The sequence below is a fragment of the Dendronephthya gigantea genome, unplaced genomic scaffold (genome assembly GCF_004324835.1).
Source record: "Dendronephthya gigantea isolate DGI-Jeju-01 unplaced genomic scaffold, DenGig_1.0 000013F, whole genome shotgun sequence".
Classification (NCBI taxonomy): Eukaryota; Metazoa; Cnidaria; class Anthozoa; order Malacalcyonacea; family Nephtheidae; genus Dendronephthya; species Dendronephthya gigantea.
Genome location: NW_021163023.1, coordinates 135823 through 152309, shown reverse-complemented (window position 1 = coordinate 152309; position 16487 = coordinate 135823). Strand labels below are relative to the sequence as shown.

Below are 16487 nucleotides of genomic sequence, written 5' to 3'. Positions count from 1 at the left end.
CTTTAGCTCGTAATCAATTTGTCTACTCTTTACCGGATGATGACATGCGTCTACGTCACCGTTAAGAACGACCACCTAACTGGCACTTGAGTTAGCCCCGGTTTACACTATCAAATTTTCTGTGATCACAGTTGGAATTTTAAAACAACAATTCAAATCCTAAGTTTTAAAAGATTTGTTAAAAATACTGCAGGGAACTGTAACACTCATTTGTTAAGAGTAAGTTATTTCATCCTAATATTCAGTACAAAATGTTTAAAACTTTCAGTTTAAGAATGCAAAATTGCAACTGTGATCACAGAAACCGATTGACAGTGTAAACCGGGCCATAGTTTCATCTTGCTAATCAACAATTAGTCGCCGAAGGCGAGATGATTACAACTCTTAATTTTTTTCTTCCGGTCCGAATTCATATTTTAGCGTTTCCTGCAATCTGATTGGCTATATACATATATATTCACTGAGCCGAATGCGAAGTGAATATAGGCTTGTAATCACCGAGCCTTTCGCAACTAATTAGTATAGATTTAGAGGTGTTCTACCTTGTTCTGTACGAATGCAGCCTAACGAGAGCTGTGCATCTGGAAGTTCTACGATCTCCAGAGTTGTACGAGCTCTTACCATCTCTGAAACGGTTTAATGGTCGCCGCTGAAGGCTGAGAGTTATATATATTCGCATAATGATGCAACATTTAAGTCAGCAGAAAAATTGCTAAAGAGTGTTCAACGGGACGAACAATTGAACTACTTCCTTTCTGAACGTGTAATCGAATGGATATTCAATGTATAAGACATTGTATTATAAGACATGCGTTGCTCAAACGTGCGTTTTATGACCAGGTTTCTCAACATGAGATTTGTTCGCATTTGATCGCATATAAAGTGGAGTTACATGCTTCCTATTGCTCTTCAACCACTTATACTTGATGCAACACATTTATATTTCGAGTGGTTTAGATAACGGATAAACAGTAATATCGAAGAAAAACATTTTAATAAAAGCTTAACATATATATTCCACACATTACTGTTTAAGCTGGGTTAGAAGTTAATCTACAAAGAATTCTTTTAATCTAGAATTCAGTCTTGTTTTCTTGGTATGTTTCTGTTCTATAAGACGAGAAAAAAAAGAAGTATAGGGACAATAAAAATAGCTGCATAAGATATTCACTGATTTAATTCAAAAAACCTAAATCTGAATTTCATTCAAAACAATCTAATCCAGAATAAAATTCTATGTAATGTCAATCAGGGGGTGTACCTGGAATTAAATATTGGCGCGCTAAAATAGCAAATTTCAAATTTTGTACAAGCATGTTTGTAATACGTATCTACCTTATTTGTTGCAATGTGGGACTTCTGGTGCTCTAACGCAGTCTGATTGTTTGCCACATTCAGGTTCAGCGCAACAACTGTAGCCATTGGGACTGGACTGCACAGAAGAATAACTTCCGTCTTTCTCACATTGAGGGATATATCCGCCAATAAATCGACAATATTTGTTTCTTGTCAAGCCGACTGCTCGTTTAAATTGACAGTTAGAGAAATCTAATTTGAGGGAAAAGAGTAATAATTGATAGTAAATATAAGCTATCGATGAATAATTAAGACATCAAAATCAGCCAAACTTACTATAAAAGTTTACCTCCCTATTCATTTTAAGGGAGATTCAATATATTGCGAAGTTTATAACTATTTAAATATAATCATTACCTTTTAAAAAACCGATAATTTCGCCCTCTTCGATATCTATTTTTCATTTTCAAAACTATGATCAACTTATCATGTTATTGCGTGCTATTTATGTCCCATGTTTATTGGGGACTGATAATGAAATTTAATAAATTTGCTACGATAAGTTACCTAAATTTCTGAAAAATTCTGTGGTATTTCTTTAATTATGTGAATATATTAGGTCAATTTATTTTCAAGTTTCAAATCGGGAGGCACTGCCCCCCCCCCACCAGGCCCACCCTCAGCTACGGACCTTGCTTACAATCAAGTAACAAGAAGGAAATAAATCACCACAGCTAAAAAGAGCATACCAAAAATTAATTAGTATAATTGCCGAGTTTTGCATGTTTTTTTACCACAGGCAGAAGCGTGTAACTAAATTAGTGAAAGGGTAAAAAAAGTATACAAAATTGCCAACTTCATTGCCAACTAATTTTCCTTACTTTATTTTTACAATATTGCAGGCTGCTATTGGCCACGCGGTAGGTTAATCCGGCCGTGATTGCAGCCAAACTTGGCAATTTTACTAAGTTTAGTACGCACTTTTTGGAAATTGTCCCCTAAGTCAAAAGTTGGTCTATATTATGCAAAAGATCTATTATATCATGAAAATATGTGTACAAAGGCCACCCTGTTATGTAGAGGTTTGTTTAGGTTGAATATATATCATGGTGTGTCCATTCAAATTACCCTCTTGTGATCGCCCAATGAGTTCGTAAGAGCGAACTTGAGACAAGCCTTTGATGCCGCTTTAAATTAACCGTATTTTAAGTCATTTTGATGGGGAAAATAAACGTGATTCTTTCATTTTTCTTAATTTCCAAATTATATACTTCACATCCTAATTTCAATTAAGCTTTAGACGTAGTTTAGATAAAGTGACTTTTTTATTTCTTGTACATGGTACTTTAGCAAAGAAAGTCACTTTATCTAAACTAATAAAATACATTTTCCCTCTGTTCAGACAAAACCATAACTTTATACTGTGATAGCCTTAATATCTTTGGATAGAGAATGCTCTAGCTGATGCAGGAAGGAACGTATAAAAGCTGTGATTAAATACCTTTTACACACTGGGGTTTCTGTGGTGACTTAACACATCCTGATAGACTGCCAGTGGATGGGTCAGCACAGCAACAGTGACCAGAAGGCTTGCACTGTATCAGAGAATAACGTCCGTCTTTGTTACACTGAGGGACATACACGCCCATCATTCCACAACGTGTCTTTACCAAGTTCACTGCTCGTTCCTTTTCGCATTTAAAATACGCTGATTTTGATGATAAAATATAAAACATTTATAAAATTAATATTAATTACAATTATACAATATATCTTTAAGTTCTGTAAGTGCAATATAGTTTATAGAATACCCTGATTTTGGTTAACCAAACATAAAGCATTGATAGAATTAATGATAATTACAATTTAATACTTTCAGGAAGAAGAAAAATAAATGATGCAGAGAAGCCTGCAGAGTGAGAGACAAAAAAATTCTTTCACGCACCAAACATATATATAATACTCCTGGCGAGTAATGTCACCAGGGCTGTAACCTGGGGGTATTGGAGTGTGTTCAACCTCAACCCTCAATACTGGTAGCCTGGGGGTATATTGGAGTGTGGTCAACCTCAACCCTGAATACTTGTAGCCTTGGGGTAAATTGAAGTGTGGTCAACCTCAACCCTCAATACTGGTAGCCTGGGGTATATTGGAGTGTGATCAACCTCAACCCTCAATACTGGTAGCCTGGGGGTATATTGGAGTGTGGTCAACCTCAACCCTCAATACTGGTAGCCTGGGGGGTATTGGAGTGTGGTCAACCTCAACCCTCAATACTGGTAGCCTGGGGTATATTAGAGTGTGGTCAACCTCAACCCTCAAAATTTAGTGAAATTAACGTATTTGGAAAACATTCTGTTAAACCAACTGTGTTGCTACAGCATACAGTGAATCAATTACCGTCAAACACTCTCGCCATCCAATATTAATGAACCAGATCTAGTTATTGTAACATTGGAAAGTGCTGCAGACGAGAGAGATGACAACAACATTAACTAATATAAACTAATGACTCTTTAAATATATACCACCAATCAGACCCGAAACTAGAACGATAATCGGGGACCGTTTATATAATTTATATCATGATACCAAGAAATAATTCCTATAAACGGAGCTTTAATTTAGTATAGTTGAGTGTAGGCCGTTCAGTCTTTGATGCACTGGATCAGACTTCATGAGGGAAACAATAAAAATGAATTGTCGACGTACTTTTGCAAGTTTGTGACTTCATCACGGGAATGACCAGAAGAACAACAGCAAGAGAAAAGAGTATTTTGTTAAACATTGCTTCAACGTTGGTATTCTTCTTCCTGTTGAGCTGGAGATCAGGAGATGATAATATCTAAATTAAATTGAAACATAAATATTTGGATTAAATAATCTGTGGATGTATGAAATGGTCTACATGTGATAGACAAGTATCCCAAATCATAGTCAGTGTTGTAAAAACGAAGAAAAAGGAACTCATGGTAAGATAAACCACGCATAATCGATCATTCTTCGTGACATAACAAGCTTGCTTGCACCAACGGTTTTCCAGAGGATCTTTACGATATAAATTTGCGATTATATAATATATATAGTGTTCATCGCGCTTACCATTTATTGAATTTGAATATTCTGGTACATTAAAACCCTTCCAATTCAAAATTCTGGCAAATATGGGCTTGTATTTATACCTACTCAGTCAGTCAATTATCATGTGATTGTTTGTGGTATGATTTCTTCCCAAAAATATTTTAGACTCTTAATTTAGAGAGCCCTTGAACTTGTGCGCATGCATGATGCATGCATCACTTGCCATGCAGTAAAAGGGAAAAATCGAATGGCTTTTCTGTCAATATCCACTATGAATAATGAGTTATGAACAATGAAACTCTGGCTGCAGTGTATGACTATCATAAAGTTGGCAAACCGAATAAGATTAACGGTTTTCAAAGTTCCCTAGTGGATAACCAAAGTTAGTGTACCAGTAGTTATTCAGCATGCAGAAAAATGCTCTGGGGTATATATCGACAATTGTTATATAGGTGCTTTGTATTTTAAATGTGATTGGTTCATTGGGAATCACATGACTTTAAATACATGCAATGTTTCCCGCCAGGGAAACATGTGAGAAATTGTTGCCCGCTTCTTGTCATAACAAAGTAAAGTGCATGGGTTTCTTTATTAAATGAAATTGTTGTGTAACATGTATGTTTTCGTTCTTATATGAGAAAGCACTTAAGGTACCTACCTCGAAAAATAGTGAGTTATATAATACTGATTTTTCTCTGAGGATAGACCAATCAGTAAGGGCTGTTTATTTTAATCTGTTTAGTAGAGATTCAACTACGCGCTAAATGACTTTGGGGATTGAAATTAATATATGAACATGAACCTCACAGTGGTGTTGCCATCCCGATCACCGACAATAGCTCGTGGTTTGTTTTTGAGTCTCGGGTACCCAGGGGCGTGTAAACAGGCCCTAAAGTTGCATGGTGAAAGAAAAACTTCGTCATATTCCATGCTGATCATATAACCAGCTGTTTGACAGTAGCGAAGTTAGTAAATTTCGACTTCTAATCGAGTTTGGTTTCTTAATTGCGTTCGTGCGTGACTGCATCATCATCATAAATAATGAATTTTAACTAGAAATATCTACTTGAGAACAACTCAGCTTTTTTAACATGATATTTGTTCCGATATTAAGCTCGAGTTGGTTCCAATTGCCCTTCAACAACTTATGAATTGATACAGAACTTATTATGTACCAGCTATAATGATATCTAGAATCGAGTGGCTTAATAGTTTCCGGCGACCAAAACATGGCTGCCGTTTTAGGAGCGGAATAAATATCAAATCACTTAGTATCAAGATAATGACATGCATAGTGACAATTGTTGAACAAAATGGAGTTGTTAGTAGGAACAAGAACACTGCATTTTCTTTTTTTCTAACAAGCAGTGATGTTGACCTGGACAGCGCAGAGTAAGATTGTATGATTTAGGTATATTATGCATTCATTTAATATTAGACTAAATGTCATTAGAGATGTCATTTGCCTCAATGTCATGCATTCATGCCTCTCGAAAACTTCCGATACGTACAGAACAAAGTAAGTTGGTTTTTAGCACGAGAAAGAGACAGGCAAATAATTGCTTATGATTCAATTTTAGTGAAAGGGAAAACACCTTTTCAATTACAAATGAAAAATATTACAAATCCAATTCCCAATAAGAGTATCAATTCCGGTTCAGCAACTCACCTCGATATACAAAGCAACTTCTCGAAGTTTTTACTTAAGAGCTTTTGTCTACGAAGAATTAAAGAATGTAGCTAATAAAAGCTGTTGCTGTGGTGTTCCTGTTAGCGCAAACTACGGATATGAATATCGTCGTTAATATATACTATTTTATTTATACTTAATATACACATTTTATTTCATTTACCGTGCTTGCTATAGCACATAATAATTATGTACTGAAATCCCGGCTCAGTCTGCTGTTGATACGGAAAAGGGTTGATACCAAAAACGCCGTTATATCACATGATACTGGAGGAACCTTTTTGATTTAGAAATGGGGTTGAAAATATCAAAATAACTGTAGTTTAATTGTCAGAAGTTACATAAAGTGAGCGACAAATTAGTCTTGTCATTTAAATTTGGGAGTGAGGACGCATTCTCATAATCTCATTGAGGGAAAACTGTATAATCAACTCCGTCTTGTTGGATCCAAGGGAATTGTCTTATTCGATTAATACGTTTAAAATATATTCACAGACGACGGACCAATCAAGGGCTGTTTATTTTAACCTGCTTAGTAGAGATTCGACGACGCGCTAAATGACTTTGGGGTATCATCATCATAAAATTAATAATGAATTTTAACTAGAAATATCTACTTGGAAACAACTCAGCTTTCTTAACGTGATATTTGTTCCGATATTAAGTTCGAGTTGGTTGCCATTGCCCTTCAACCACTTATGAGTTGATGCAGAACTTATTATCACCTAGCTATATTGATATCTAAACTCGAGTGGCTTAATAGATTCCGGCGACCAAAAACTGGCCGCCGTACGTTTCAGCGGGAACATGTATAGCCGTTTTGTAGGAATAAGTATGCTGCATTTTCCTTTTTTCTAACAAGCAGTGATGTTGTCTGTTGACCTCCATGGACGACGCAGAGTAAGATTGTATGATCTATGTATATTATGCATTCATTTAATATTAGACTAATTGTCGTTAGAGATGTCATTTACCTCAATGTCATGCATCCATGCCTCTGGAAAACTTCCGACAGGTACAGAACAAAGTAAGTTGGTCTTTAGCACGAAAAAGAGACAGGCAAATAATTGGTTATGATTCAATTTTAGTGAAAGGGAAAACATCTTTTCAATTACAAATGCAAAGTATTACAAATCCAATTCCCAATGAGAGTATCAATTCCGGTTCAGCAACTCACCGCAATATACAAAGCAACTTCTCGACGTTCCTACTTAAGAGCTTTTGTCTACGAAGAATTAAAGAATGTAGGTAATAAAAGCTGTTGCTGTGGTGTTCCTGTCAGCGCAGACTATGGATATGAATATCGCTATTAAAATATATACTATTTTATTTATACTTAATATACATATTTTACTTCATTTACTGCATGTAGCTTGAATATAGGACATAATAATTAAGTACTGAAATCCCGGCTTAGTCTGCTGTTGATACGGAAAAGGGTTGATACCAAAATCGCCGTTATATCACATGATACTGGAGGAACCTTTTTGATTTAGAAATGGGGTTGAAAATATCAAACTAACTGTAGTTTAATTGTCAGAAGTTACATAAAGTGAGCGACAAATTACTCTTGTCACTTTAGTTTGGGAGTGAGGACGCATTCTCATAATCTCATTGAAAACTGTATAATCAACTCCATCTTGTTGGATCCAAGCAAGGGAATTGTCTTATTCGATTAATACGTTTAAAATATATTCACAGAGGACGGACCAATCAAGGGCTGTTTATTTTAACCTTTTTAGTATAGATTCGACGACGCGCTAAATGACTTTGGGGTATCATCATCATAGAATTAATCATGAATTTTAACTAGAAATATCTACTTGAAAACAACTCAGCTTTCTTAACATGATATTTGTTCCGATATTAAGTTCGAGTTGGTTGCCATTGCCCTTCAACCACTTATCAATTGATGCAGAACTTATTATCACCTAGCTATATTGATATCTAAACTCGAGTGGCTTAATAGATTTCGGCGACCAAACATTGGCCGCCGTTTTAGCGGGAACAAGTATAACCGTTTTGTAGGAACAAGTACACTGCATTTTCCTTTTTTCTAACAAGCAGTGATGTTGACCTGGACAACGCAGAGTAAGATTGTATGATTTATGTATATTATGCATTCATTTTATATAAGACTAAATGTCATTAGAGATGTCATTTGCCTCAATGTCATGCATCCATGCCTCTCGAAAACTTCCGATACGTACAGAACAAAGTTCGTTGCTTTTTAGCATGAGAAAGAGCTCTAGCAAAGCAAATAATTAGTTATGATTCAATTTTAGTGAAAGGAAAAACACCTTTTCAATTACAAATGCAAAGTATTACAAATTCAGTTCGGAATGAGAGTATCAATTCCGGTTCAGCAACTCACCGCAATATACAAAGCAACTTCTCGAAGTTCCTACTTAAGAGCTTTTGTCTACGAAGAACTAGAGAATGTAGCTAATGAAAGCTGTTGCTGTAGTGTTCCTGTCGGCGTAGACTATACGGATATGAATATCGCCGTTAATATATACTATTTTCAAACTTTATACATGAAAAAGATCCCTAAGCGCCATTATGTTTGCGTGTTCTCGCGTATTTGGCTTGCGTTAGATGGCGTCTCAAAAAATTTCGGACGCTAAATGCAAAGAGTATGGCTTCTGGTATAATGCCTATTCTCGGTAACAAAAGCGGGGTCTATTTTAGCTGATGGCGTAAGCAAACAACACGCGAGAATGACGAATCTTGTACTCGTAGACGTACACCTACGACGCACTTCTAAAGCACAATAATAAATACAGAACTGGAAATAGTGTACCGATATTTTAGTGCGCGTGCCTAGCAAATCCCTGAGATTGAAAGTATAAACACTTTTGCATTTATTCTTAAGTGCGTAAAATTCAATATAAATGTCGATACTGCATAGCTTTAATTAGCGAGTGTGAGTAGTTGGTCACTTTGAGCTCACGTGCACTAAAAAGATGGCATTCATGAATACAAAGAAACGCCATATTTAATCACTATGCGCCACCCAGCCACAGAATACCTAACAGAAGTAGAACTCCTGTACTTTTTTCGTAAGTGTGATTCGTCATGATTCGTCACTTAGCAAGTGCATTTTTTTTGAGGTAGTCACCCCCCTGCCAATGTCTAAAATCAGGCCATTTTTAGTATTGGCAGGGGGGTGACTGCCTCAAAAAAATGCACTTGCTAAGTGACGAATCATGACGAATCACACTTACGAAAAAATAGTATAGAGTTCTATTTCTGTTAGGTATTCTGTGACCCAGCGTTACCTATACAATCAGATGCAAAAATTAATGAGACAACCAAATGAATACCCCCTCCCCACAAAATTAATTTTGCGGGGATGTCAACATGGGAGGACTACCGGTCCAATCCGATCTATCTCGAGTGTGCATCACGCTATGCTAAAAGACTATTGGTTGATAAATGCTGCTAATGATGCTTGATTACGTCATTGAAGATCACAGGTTGGCTGAGAGGGAAAGTTACAACTTACAAAGATCTTTATTTAAATCTTTATTGTTTTAGATACTGTGTCGTCGACGCTGTATCGTCGCTCTTTACGATGTAGCTATGTACAATAAATAACTTTGTATAGTTAGTAATTTGCTCCACCGAGACAGAACTCAGAAACGACTAGAAATCTTGTATTGATCCAACAGTATTTTTACTGATGCATTATTATCGTGTATGGTCGAGTTTATAATTGCGGGGTTTTTTATTAAAAAAGCCAGAGTAGTACTTTCGCTTGCTCATTTCATGGGGGAATAGCCCAAATTTTTTTGCCGTAGCATCAACATTGTATCACGTTTTCATTCTATCTGTTGCTATGTTCAAACGGTTTCGAGCAAAGTGATGTGCAATGTTTATGCTGCACTCTAAAAAAGGTGTGTTCAAATAACACACTTTTTTTGTCCACAATATAACACAGGTTCTGGTGTGTTTTCCGAAACACACCTTAAGGTGTGTTTCTTGCTTGTCCAGAATTTGACACACCATAAGGTGTGTTTTGCAAAAGGTGTTTAGCTTATCCACGTGCGACAACTTGGAGGTTCTATTTCTATCAGGAGGTGGTCCCATTTATCAGGTCATACGGAATTCTCTTCCTATCATTAATTTTGTTGGTGCGAATCCTGTTGATTCATAGGTAGCTATATGATACGCCATGGGCAATAGAAGATTTGTGGTACATGCTGGTCCAATCCGGTTCTCTCGTTTCCATCAACAAAATTTGCCAGACGATATTCCGTCCACCATTCCGTCCGACTGGGCGTGAAAAGGTGTTGTTCTGGTTTTCTTTATTACCAGGAGCTTCCGCATCTCAGAAAATACCCGCGACTCTAGGTCTCTGCTTCCCTGATCAGAATGCAATTCGACACTCTAAAACGATATACGAATTGACAACAACACTTTTGCTACTGTTTCCGCCTCCAAGTTCGGAAATGAGTAGGTCTCCGACCACTTGGTAAAGTAATCCATAGCTAATAGCATAACGAGATAGATAGATAGATAGATAGATAGATAGATAGATAGATAGATAGATAGATAGATAGATAGATAGATAGATAGATAGATAGATAGATAGATAGATAGATAGATAGATAGATAGATAGATAGATAGATAGATAGATAGATAGATAGATAGATAGATAGATAGATAGATAGATAGATAGATAGATAGATAGATAGATAGATAGATAGATAGATAGATAGATAGATAGATAGATAGATAGATAGATAGATAGATAGATAGATAGATAGATAGATAGATAGATAGATAGATAGATAGATAGATAGATAGATAGATAGATAGATAGATAGATAGATAGATAGATAGATAGATAGATAGATAGATAGATAGATAGATAGATAGATAGATAGATAGATAGATAGATAGATAGATAGATAGATAGATAGATAGATAGATAGATAGATAGATAGATAGATAGATAGATAGATAGATAGATAGATAGATAGATAGATAGATAGATAGATAGATAGATAGATAGATAGATAGATAGATAGATAGATAGATAGATAGATAGATAGATAGAGAGATAGATAGATAGATAGATAGATGGTTTATTGACTTAAAACTTGCAGCCTCGGCAATAGGCTCCGGCTGAAAAACCTTTAGTCTTACAAAGAATATGATCTATGTTATTAAAATCCATAAAAGTGGAGGTTCAATTGGTAAAACTATCTATTTACATTATTTAGTGACTCAGATATATTATACATATTTACTAGAATTGAAATTGATAAAATCGTTTTTAAATCTAATTGTTTTACAGTTTGGAACTTGAAATATTCTTTTTTCTCTCAGAGATGCCTCAGATAAATTTAATGCTGGTAATAAATGGTGTAATTTGTCTTGCGGATCATTAACAATTTGCTGAAAAAGTTTATCGGTCAAATTTTGTCTTCGATCGTACAATGACAAGAGACCTAGTTGATTAAGTGCGTCCTCATACGAATGTTCGGGGAGGATTATTCTGCAAGCTCGGCGTTGTAATCTTTCGAGATCGTCTGACAGGTATTTTGTAAGGGAATCGTGGAATACTTCGCACGCGTATTCAGCAACCGGCCGAATACAAGTAACATAGAACAAGAGAAGATCCTTGGACGGTAACTTAGCCCGTTTCAATTGTCGCAGGAAGTATAGACGAGTTGAAATCTTCTTGCATACAGTCTCAATATGTTTATTCCATTTGAGGTTGTCGGAGATGGTTAAACCGAGTAGTTTTTCACACTGGACTACTTCGATGTTTTTGTCGTTGATAATAATAGGATCAAACTCTCTCTTTACAGTTGAGAAAAAGAATTTCTATGCATTTGGACTCTTTTAACTGCATACCATCACTTCTGGATTTTGAAGAGAATTCGTTGACATACGCTTGCATTATACTAGGTTGATCTTTATTTATGATTTCAGACATAGTTGAATCGTCTACGTATTTCCATAGGTTCTTGTTGTCAGCAACATCAAGGTCGTCCATCATGATTAAGAAAAGCCAAGGGCCTAATTTTGTCCCCTGGGGGACACCCGCTGGCACAGCCTTCCACTCGGAAAAACAGTCATCACTAAGTTTAACTCTCTGACTGCGATCAGTGAGGAAGTCTAAGATCCAATGCAATATAGGTTTTGGGATGTTGTATTTTAACAGTTTTCGTGCGAGGATATGATGATCTATCATGTCGAAAGCTTTTCGAAAGTCAAAAAGCATAATTCTGATTGTAGAGCCATTTCCGTCCGTGTTTTTATTCCAAAAATGCAACATGCTGATAAGGGCATACGTAGTGCTTGAATTCGGGATGGATCCGAATTGCCTTTTATCAATTGTGGCTGTACCGCAGGTTTTAGGTGTTGTTCAACCACGAATTCTTCGGCCAGTTTTGATAAAATAGGTGTTAATGATATTGGACGTAGGTTGTTATTAATGTCAGTTATAGGTTTCTTTTTAGGGATAGCAATAATGTCGGCCTCTTTCCAAGATTGTGGAATACGGCATTCGCGGTAAGAACTATCTAGGATATCTTTGACTGGAAGTTCCAATAAATCAGCATTCTCTTTTAACACCCATGTTGGTATTCCATCAGGGCCGTGGGCTTTCCTTGGATTAAGCGTTGACAGTTTTTTAAATACATCTCCTGCAGCAATTGTAACAGTAGAATCATTAGCTGCGCCAAATAACAGATCTTGGTAATTCTCTGGAGTGAGAGGAGTAAATTCAGCCATTGGGGAAAGAAAAGAATCATTTATCTCGTTTGCAATATCTACTTTATCTGTTTCCGTAAGGTGTTCATCAGGTCTTAAGGCTTTAAGGATTTCTTCGTTATTTCCGCTAGTAGATTTTGCTCCACTGAGCTTCTTAACCTCATTCCACCAAGAGGATGGTTTACATTCTTTAAGATGTTGAATACTATTTTCATAATGCTTCGCACGACAACTTTTCCTTTTGCGGTTTACTTTATTTCTCAAATACTTGAATTGGGTAATATTTCCTTGGTTAAGAGCTTTCTGGCGTTTCTTAATTAATAATGATAATTTTGAGTTCATCTAGGGAGGTTCATTATATCGAGATGTAATTGAGCGCAGTGGGAGAATATAATCCAGACCAGTAGTTACAATGGTTTCCAAAAGGGAGATTTTTTCTGTGCAAGAAGGGGCTTTGTCAAACATGCTGGGAATGTCCAACAGTTCCAAATATTTACGGAATGCAAGACGGGAGCTCGGACGTAGATCTCTTTTCTTCACCACTCTTTTCTGCGCTCTTTGGGGTTGACATCGTTCTTTTGGTTTAAATTCTACAGACATATGATCAGAGAGACCGAATGGTGCATACTTTACCGGTTGATCGTAGTATTCGTAAAGATTTGTCAAGACGAGATCAAGAGTATTTCTGCCACGTGTTGGAAAGTTAACAAGCTGACGTAGGTTATAGCTTAGTTTTAATCGGTTGATATTTAACTGATTAAAGTCGCCCAGAATAATAAAACCACAATTAGGATAGCATGATTCCAATGTAGAGAGACAGTTGGATAAATAATCCAGCATTGCGGATCGTCAGCACTTGGGGGGTGGTATAAGGTCCCGACGACCAAGCTATTAAATCTTCTCGGCAGTCTGGGCATCAGCATTTTGATCCATAACACCTCAAACAAGTCATTAGTCAAGTTTTCTATTAACTCAAAACCGATCGTATTTTCAATATAAGTACAAACGCCTCCGTGTTGGCCGTTAATTCTATCTCTGCGGATGAGGTTATATCCTTCGATATTGACTACATTGTCGTGTATATGACTCTGTAGCCAAGTCTCCACTATGCTAATAAATTGGTAGTTTCCGCGTCGGACAACATCTTGTACTTCATCAATTTTTGGGGCTAATGACATTACATTAGATAAGAGAAAAGCGGGGACATAGTGGGTGTTATTTTGATTTGTCGAATCGATGGAATTACCGACTTGTCTGGGAGTGGGATTCATTGGTAGGCAAGGAATTCTGATCAAGTTGGTTTTTTTGGGACGTTTAGTGGCTTCCATATGTTTAGAGGTGAATTTTGTGCGTTGGGTAACCCAAACGGGTATATTTTGGCTTGGTAGGGTGGATAGGTTCGTGTAAACACATACTCCACCACCAGGAGTACCAATACGATCCTTGCGAAACATATTGTATCCAGGAATAGAGACACAGGGGTTAGGAATTTCCGGCGATAGCCACGATTCGGTTATACAGATAACTCCCGCAGAATTCAGATCAGCAATTTGTTGGGTCTCGTCAACCTTCTTAGCCAGCGCTCTTACATTTGCAGATAAAATTGTTGGGATATCGTAAATCTTTGAATGCTTTGTCTTTTTCAGACTTCGCAGAACGCCATGATTTACAGCCCTTCTATTATTCTGTGTTATACATGTAGTACGTGTAGAAATTCTAACAGGAATTTGTGACAATAAAGGGGAGGCACCTAAAGGGGGGGTGGTAGAGTAGGCATCAAAGGCATCATAGCCTACGCTAATGTCTCCATTAGTCGAGGAGGAACTGATGTTCGGGTTAGGGCTGAAACTTTGTTTAGATATTTTTGCCAAGACCGATTCTGTTCGAGCAATACCTCTTTCCAAAAAGAATTTCGGGCCGGGGTTTTGTTTGAATGATTTTGCCGAGACTGATTTTGTTCGAGCAATGCGTTCTCTCGAAAAAAATTTTGGGCTGGAGCTTTGTTTAGATGCTTTTCCCGGGACTGATTCTGTTCGGGCAATAAATTCTTCCGAAAGGGAAATTTTTGATGGTGCCTTTGATACGATCCATTCCGTTGGCAAGGTGGTTTCGAGGGTGCCTTTAAACGACTATCAATTTGCTTAGGTTGATGGTTGAATTTGGGACTATGACGAATACTTTGATATGATCCATTTCGACTGTGAGCTGATTCCGAACGTGGCTTAGATCGGCTATCCTGCCTAGGTTGACGTTTGGGTTTAATCTGATGTTTGACGTTTATTCGACGTTGAAATACATAGTTTTGTTTGTTGCGGTAGTCTTGCAATTGTTTATCAAATTCTCCGGTTCCTGGTAGTTGTTCAATATTCATATGATTTGGACTTGACTGATTATGCTTTTCGATAGCGGCTATGTCTTCTTTGTTACTTAGTTGTTTAGATTTGTGACTTTGTTTACTACGGTACTCTTGAAGCTGATTTTCAATTCTTTCCGCTGGTGACAATTGATCCATAATCACATGATTTGAGCTTGGCCCGTAAACATCTTCAACTAATTCTACGATGCTGTTTTGTTGTACTGTAATTTGGTCGTTAGTATTTGAAACGTTAGAGCTCGGCTGGCAGGCCCTGTCTTCAATAACAACTATATCTTGCGTGGGTGATATGTTGATTTGTTTAACATTGCCAGCAGTGCTTGCCGAACCATATCGATATGAATTAATTAACTCGACTTCTTGTTTAAGGCACTTAACTTCTCGCTCTAAGAAGGCGTTTCTGAATTTTCTTCCTCGAGATCGATTTTCAACAGAGCTATTTCATTGCTCAATTCGCATATCTTCGGTGCCAGTTCACTCTCCTGCGAATTCATTAGCGATTGCATAGAGTCCACTCTACTTTTTAAAATTTCTATGTCTAAATTAAGATTGTCTAAGCCAGCATTAAAATCAATACAACCACATTGATGTTGCTCTATATTTTCTAGCATACCCAAAGGGGAGGATGTACAAAGTTTTATTAAGCGTTCTTTCGCCTGCTTACCAACTTCTCCATTAAATGTTAGCGTATTGAGTTTGCCAGGATACCATACGACTACAAAATCAGACGTAGAAGAATCAAATCTTTTTGCATTGCCGCCTGAGAGCCACCATTTCCCATGTTGGCGAAAAGCAGATTCAACAAATACTCTCAGTAACTCATAGTTGCCGCACCATTTTATTCTTGTTCCATCATAAACAATACTTTTAGACGTTATGTACTCATTTAATTTACTAAGATCTAAACATTCCCTGAGCATATCAACAGATTTATCAGAACTGTCTTTAACGTGACTATCCGCCATGTTGGACATCGAGGTCAGCCAAGGAAGAAAGACTAAAGTAACAGTGTACTTGTTACCTTCTTCTGCAATGAGGATTTAAATCCAACATAATCTTTCTTTTATCTTACCAATTGTTTTGTTAATCGTACTTGCCGCGTCGTAATTCCTCTCCGATCGACTCAATGTTTAGCAGAATAGGCTTTCACTTTAATTTCCCTCTCTATCTTGGTTCTGTGACACAAGGGCGCCAATCGCACAGTAAGATGCATCTGTACCCAATAAAAATTCTCGTCTATGCTAGGAAAAAACAATATTGCCGTTGTAGTCAGCGATTGCCTCAGATTTTCGAACGACTCTTGGCATTTTTCTATC

The 16487-nt window shown here is 36.9% G+C and overlaps 1 protein-coding gene across 1 annotated transcript; it reads right to left on the bottom strand.

The window, feature by feature from the left end:
- Window positions 1-975: 975 nt before the first annotated feature.
- Window positions 976-8455, bottom strand: LOC114519495 (equistatin-like). Its single transcript, XM_028539635.1, has 6 exons — window positions 8442-8455; window positions 7042-7104; window positions 4009-4141; window positions 2798-3004; window positions 1336-1548; window positions 976-1110 (listed from the first exon to the last, which is right to left on the bottom strand). Exons 2-5 carry the CDS (start codon window positions 7054-7056, stop codon window positions 1337-1339), a joined length of 567 nt encoding a protein of 188 aa, XP_028395436.1. The 5' UTR covers window positions 7057-7104; window positions 8442-8455; the 3' UTR covers window positions 976-1110; window position 1336.
- Between the last annotated feature and the right edge of the window lie 8032 nt (window positions 8456-16487).

What these genes read in the sequence shown, in the direction of transcription:
- LOC114519495 (XM_028539635.1), bottom strand. An exon ending in GAAGTCACAAACTTGCAAAA is followed by an intron (nt 3,005 to 4,008) that starts GTACGTCGACAA and finishes CATCAAAATCAG; the next exon opens with CGTATTTTAAATGCGAAAAG. An exon ending in GAAACCCCAGTGTGTAAAAG is followed by an intron (nt 1,549 to 2,797) that starts GTATTTAATCAC and finishes CCCTCAAATTAG; the next exon opens with ATTTCTCTAACTGTCAATTT.